This window comes from Austrofundulus limnaeus, unplaced genomic scaffold (genome assembly GCF_001266775.1).
Source record: "Austrofundulus limnaeus strain Quisiro unplaced genomic scaffold, Austrofundulus_limnaeus-1.0 Scaffold21, whole genome shotgun sequence".
NCBI classification, from domain to species: Eukaryota; Metazoa; Chordata; class Actinopteri; order Cyprinodontiformes; family Rivulidae; genus Austrofundulus; species Austrofundulus limnaeus.
The window spans coordinates 2,754,794-2,761,564 of record NW_013952423.1 but is presented as its reverse complement, the minus strand read 5'-3'; the positions used below and the strand labels follow the sequence as shown (position 1 = coordinate 2,761,564).

Here is a 6,771-nt window from a genome sequence, read left to right as displayed (position 1 = left end):
CCCTTCTGAAGCTGCTGCCCCTGCGACCCGACCCCGGATAGGCGGAAGAAAATGGATGGATGGATGGATGGATGGTGCATTTATTTATTGGTCCATTTATATATTTCTGCTTTTATTTATAATAATGTCAGATTCAGTCTTCCGTTCACACCAAGAGAGAAGTTGGAAAACTGAGACAGATTTCTTTTTTGTCCACCAGGTGGCAGCAGTTCATCACAGTCTACAGCTGAAACATTTCGGCTTGTGAAGGTGGCGTGAATGTTGAGTTCATACATACAGTACGATGCAGTAAAAATATACAGGAAATCTGTGGAGATTTTACATCATAATCATCAGACAACATTCAGAATGTACAAAACCTTTTTGAGAAACATGTTTGACAAGATATTTAAGATTAATAACTGGTGGGAAAGATGGCTGGTTGATAAAAAAAAAAAACTTTTAGTCCATAACTGTTAAAAAATGCTTCACAATTGAACAAAAACAAGTAAAAACTTTTTTGGACCACACAATTCTCCAGGTAAAACGAGGTTTAATAAAAATCAAAGGAAATTACTTTGTGATTCCTATTGAAAGCTTATTTAACCCTTTAGGTACAGGAACGTGTCATCTGCAGGATGCAATGAGCCTGCCTCTTCACTGCATCTTAGATTTTGAGAAAATGAACATTTGAAGGTAAACTAATTTCAAAATGTAAATGTTTTAATTTTTAAGGATCAAGCTTCAAAGTTACAACATCTAAACTCTCCTGCTATCATTGATGCTGACGCAGTTAAAAAAGTAATTAAGGATTTGTGTGATTTATTGAGCACATGTTTCCTAACTGAAGCAGGATCTGAGCTGCAGATATCAGCTGAGGAGGGCAGCAGCTGGCACACCTTGTCATGATGACCTCCTTCACTTATTCTCATGCAGCAAAGGGAAATTTTATTCAATATTTGACAAAAACAGGATCTGGCATCACTGAGCAGAAACTCCACAGGCTGTTTTATAACATTATTAGAACACTAAACAGCACGGAAAAAAGGAAAGTAAGAAACGATAAAGTAGCGAATTTTTTGCTTTTGTTCAGACTTTTATCTTCTCTCAGACATGAAGCCAAAACATTTCATGCTTTGTCTCATCAGAACATTGTGACATTGAGGATTCAGAGCGATAAAGACTTACAGCTGGTATTTTGTCCCAAAACAGCCGAGACCGCTTGACAACGTTAATGTAAATCTTTTTTTTTTGTGCATGAGACCCATGATTTTAACTCAGATGTTTTCCAAAGTAACTCTTGTTTGCTTTTGTCAGCTGTTGATGGTTCTTAATACAGAGCAGTCTGAGAGTTTAAATAAAAAGTAATAATCAATAGAAACTGAAGAGCTGTAGATGAAAATCCATTTAATAAGGTGTAAAAAATAAACTGATTATTTAAAGTCAAAGTTTTAAAAAATGAGGGTTAAATAGCAAGGTGTAAATCCATATAATCAGTGGATGAACTTTTCTGTCTTCTGTTTTCACTAAAGTTCATTTTCACTTTTATTTCTGTTCTGTTCTAAGGCAGCTGGAGGAAAGTTGGAGCTTAAATAAAAGAAGAAACAATGAAATATATTGTTCTAATAAACTAAGACTATATTAAACTTTAGGTCAAACCTGAATTAGGTTGTTTATAATATAGATTTGTAACCAACAGCTTTTGTTCAGTAGTTTTAAATTATTATTTAAGTTTCTAATGATTGACGTGAGGCTAAACTCACTCTGAGCTGCGATGTGAAACATACATGCTGGTTTTGACATGCATCCTGTAATGGTGGAGTTTTTACAGTTTTTACCAGATGAAGCAACCTCTTTTTTTAATCACATTTTTTTCTACTTTCAGAGTTTGAAATATCTCAGTTATTCCAGCTCTGTTTTGCCTCCGCTGCTGCCAGATGTTAGAAATGAACACATCAGGCATGAAGCGTGATCACAGGATGAAAAAACTCAAAGTTTACCTGGATTGTGTGAAATCAATTAATGTGAAAAGGTTTAATAGGTGCAATATCATGTTCAAATAATAATAATAATAATAATAAAGTGTGAAACTAAGGGAATATACAGTATGAATGTATTTGGGGGATTGTGGTGAAATAATAATAATGAATTGGTTAGATGTTGGTGTAGAGGTGTGGCTTAAACTGTTCTGGTTTAATGTATTCTGTGTTCGGGGTCCATATACTGTATGAGCTAAAGCAGCTTCTTGGGAGTTCCCACTTTTATACAAAACCTGACAAAAGTAATGTTATGAACATGTTACCTGTCCTAAAATATTTAGTAAATCTCTGTATGTGGAGGTGTGTGAATCAGAGCTCACAAATAAAACTCTAAAATAAATGTATTTATGATATTTGTTCAGACTCAAATTATGTCAGGATCAGATCCAGGACGTTCGTTACTTCTTTCTTTCTGCATGAGTTGCAGGAATTTTCCAGAATTAATTTCGTGGTTTTTATTTATTTATTTTTTTCTGTCTTGTGTCTCAATCCACTTGGGAGGAGGCAGGGCCTGATTCATTACCAGAACATTTTACTCCCACTTTGAGCCCTGACTTAAYTTGATTAGGTCATCAGGAATATAAACTTTTAATAGCGTCCTGATGCGTCTCAATAATCCAGGTAAAAAAATCWAAAAGAAAAAAATTGTATAGGTCTTCTGGACGGGTTCTTCTCTAATGAAACGTTTCGTCTCTCCTCCAAGAGACTTCTTCAGTCTGAGAGTTTCAGGCWAAATTCAGGCTTTTAAGCCCTGCCTCCATGTGATTGACATCACATGGCTATCGTTGACACCTAATTAAAACCTATTGTTAACAGGGGGTGTAGTGATACTGGCAATAGCAGCACTGTAGGAGGGGGACAACTGAAAACGGAGGCCTCCACCTCTGTTWAATGATGGACGGTCTTTCTTCACAAAAATGGCTTCTTTTACTCCTCTCTCAAACCAACGTTCCTCTCTATCAAGAATGAGAACATCCTCATCTCTGAAAGAGTGACCGCTGGCCTGTAAATGAGTGAAAACTGCAGAGTTCTGGCCATTAGATGTAACTTTTAACAACGTTTGTGTAGAAGGTGGGCGGGGCATGAGAGTGGTTTTGATTGTTCAACATCTTTTTTTCTCTGTTTCATTCATTTTTGGATGTTTTATTATATTTGTTGTCTGAATGCAGCACAGATGAAAATAATCCTAAGGCTAAATCTGGGATCAAATGTTTCTACATTTAATTACACTCTGTTCTAAGTAAAGTGAATTGAACTGACTACAACATATTTATAATGTAACTGACAGTTTCAGGTTTAATCTCTTGCAGCTCCGCTCTGATTCAACCTGATACTTACGCAACTGAAAACAAGTAGTCACTTGTAAGAGTTGTGTGGAAAACCAAACATCTGACACTTGTGTGAATCAGAAAAGAACTGAGATTTCTCAAAACCAGAAACACTCATTTCCTATGACAGTTAATTCTGTCAACGTGAAAAGATTTAGTCATAATAAATGGTAATTCTGATTATTAATGGCCCATTTGGCTGCAACACATCAGTACAGAGGTGGAGATCAAAATCAAGTTTCATATTRTTTGTCATTGCTTTATAGGAAAATATTTATAAATCATGGTTTGGTTCTTACCTCCAGTTTAGAGTTAAAGTTTGGTTCAAAATCAGTACAACAGAAAAAATACCCTTCTACAAAAACAAACGACACAAATTATTCTTGCCAGTTTGGAAGCTCTGAGGTATACGAGGAGGGATATGATCATTTTCATCTGATTTGATGGTGTACTGTTTGGTGATGTACAAACCTGAGCTTTGAGCTGTGGGGGGATGCTGACGCTGCCGGTCATCTTCCAATCTTGTTCACCTTGCTGGTTTTTCTGGAAAAGCAAACTTTGAATTGATTTAAATTAGAAACACAAACTTCAGAGACATCACACTGCAGAAAAGGTTAAAATTTGACTTATTCTGTTCAAACTTTGACTGCTTTTACCTTCTGTGGTAATTCTTCTAAAGTCACCAGGAGGGACGAATGTTTGAACATCTACCCTAAAAATCCACAGTGAGCTTTAAAAAAAGACTTATTGTCATTTTTCTAGACCTTTTAGCTGAATGAACAACAAATAAAGTCAGAAATGTGTTTTCTTGAGCTGTTCATGGATTCTAAAATATCAGGAGAATAATGTGCAGTCGTTACAAAATGAATATTGTTTTCTGGTAGAAAAACCCAGGTGTTACAAACTGGAGCGTTGACGTGTTTCGTTACATTTAGGTTTAATGATATTCAGTGCTTTTCCATAATTATTGTTGTTTTTAAAGTGATGTACAGAAATGAACAGTAACTGAAAAAAAAATCAAGAAGCAGCTGCAGGATGACAGCACACTGTTACCAATGTGTGACACAACGGGAGTTAACTTCCCGTGAATTTACCAAAAACTTACTGACTTAGTTCAAACTTCAGCTTATTGTAATTTTTTTTTCAACTAAACTGCAGATTTTATACTTCAAACTTAGGCGTTTGTGTGTTTGGAAAATGTAAGAATAGTGGCATTTAAACTTAGCACATAAAGTAATTTAGTGTTTGATTATTTCTTTGTTGTAAAAATGCTTCAATGTGATGAATATTTTTGAAAGCCTGTTCATTTCTCTTTTAAATGATGCCACATTTGTAAGGAACATGTGTTTGTGAGAAGAGCAGTGGAGCTGAGTGTGTTGTGCACAACATAAATTAACCAAATCTTCTCTGTCAAACAGCTGGTTTTGTTGTTAACTCTTGTTTTGAGCTTCTGGTCCCCCCAGGTGCCCACTGTAAGATTTATCACCAAGAAGCATCGTTACAATAAAATAATCAACCAAACACTAATTTCCTTACTTTTTGTAAGAAGTATGGATCTATTGCTGATATTCTTATTCTGAGTTTCTAGTTTTCTTTAAATTATGACCTCAAAGACGACAGGTTTTTATAGGTTGTATCTGTATCTGTAGGTTGGATTCAAAACTCTTTAAACCTCAAATCAAGGAAGTGTTTCTTCCCTTTTCTCATGACTGCAGCTTCTTCTTTTGTAAACTGTACATCAAAATGAAATAAAATATTTTGTAGTGGTTCTCATAAGAATGTTGGATCCCTGCATGGGTTTTTCTAACTGCTAAACCCTGTAAAAAAAACAAGTGTGAGTCTTTAACAGTCGCTTTCTTTAAATGAAATTACAGTTAATATTATTTCATAAGAAACTGTTGCCACAAATGTATCTTGGTGTGATGTTGGAAGAATTTATGGCTTTACTTGCTTCTATTTAACAACTAAAGACCGATATTTTGGTGTAGCTCAAAGCTAAAATGATTGATTTCAGTTAGAAAGTTATAATTTGTGTTGGATTTAAGTAGCTGTGATGATGGATCATCATCCTCATCTGCAGAAAGCAGGACTAAAACCCTGAGGTGCTGATATTATCCTCTCCATGTTCCTGTCCATGAACACCACAGGATCAGGGACAAAGACGTGTTGCAGTATGAAGACACAGCCCTCCTTTTTAAACAAGAAAAACCAACACTAACTTCAGTTATTTATAGGCAGAAAACTAATTATTTGCTGAGTGATTTGTTTAAATAGTTTCTATTCTGAGACCATTTCCCTGCTGCAGAACCAGGATTTAAACAGGATATAAAGAAATTAAAGTAGCACTCCTGGAGGTAACGCATCTCACCTCCTGTTTTATTTAACAAATATCTCAATCTCTGCATCTTTCTATATAAAAAGACTTACTCATAGCCATTTTTGTGTTTTTTGATGTTTAATAAAATGATAAAATGGTTAAAGTTTTTACTGTTTTTGTTCAACACTTTCACCAAACAACATGCTGCTGAATGCTTCACTTCTGCACAACTTTTCTTTTGTCACTATTTACTGAACAACAGTCAGGTTTTATGCTGTCTGTAAGCCGGCGTACAGGAAATAATGTGTTTATGCTGATTGTAGTCGTCAACCAGGAGCAAAGTAAACATCTGGACTGACTGAACGTGGAGCAGGTGGACCGATAGGTTCAGAACCAGACATACAGGACCTGATGTTCCACAGACAAAACAAACTAAAACAGAAGTTGAGAGGTTTAGTTTTCACTAAGCTTGTATTTTTCCCACACTGCAGCTTTAATAAAACTTTAAAACCCAGTTTCCAACATTAAGGACCTGTGGATAACTGAGGACATGAAGAAGCAGAAGATATGGCGATAACAGAACTTGGAGCTCCGACAGCTGCACCTTTTCCTTGTTTGAGCTCCACTTTGTGAAAACCTGAACTGGAAAGTTAACTCTTCGAATCAATGGCAGCTTTTTACACTTTTAAAGAGAACAGTGTGTGACATAAAGGCTGTCAGACCTGTATCAGATAAAGTTCAGTGTCAAACATGTGGAGACAAGTTTGAGTTCAAGTTCAGGTCAGAGCTCAGTGCTRCGAATAAAATGTCCAAAAATGACCTGTTTCCATGGACGACTCTCAGCTGCCATCACCCGAAATTTTAGCTCAGTGTCCGAAGGTGTAAAAACCTGAGTTTTACCATGGAGCCCCCCCATGGAGCCCCCCTCCCAAATAAAATAAAATCTAAACCCGCCTCTGCCTCAGAGGTTTGGAGGACTCGGAGCTCCAGGAGGTCCCACAGAAACAGAAACTAACAATAAAACTTCTGGTTTGGGACACGATTCTCAAAGATTTAAAAAATATTAATCGAGTTTGAGACCCTAATCTTTATGATGAGAAGCTCAAAC

At 36.1% G+C, this 6,771-nt stretch overlaps 1 protein-coding gene across 1 annotated transcript in view; it reads right to left on the bottom strand.

Annotated features, from left to right (window-relative positions):
- LOC106514665 (hexokinase-2) overlaps positions 1–4,060 on the bottom strand; it is a 19,829-nt gene extending 15,769 nt beyond the window's left edge. Inside the window, exons 1-2 of the mRNA XM_014004061.1 lie at positions 4,003–4,060; positions 3,818–3,902 (exon numbers count right to left, since the gene is read on the bottom strand). Of these exons, the coding sequence (XP_013859515.1) occupies positions 3,818–3,859 (42 nt within the window). The 5' untranslated portion in view covers positions 3,860–3,902; positions 4,003–4,060. The remainder of the gene's footprint in view (positions 1–3,817; positions 3,903–4,002) is intronic.
- Positions 4,061–6,771: the final 2,711 nt, after the last annotated feature.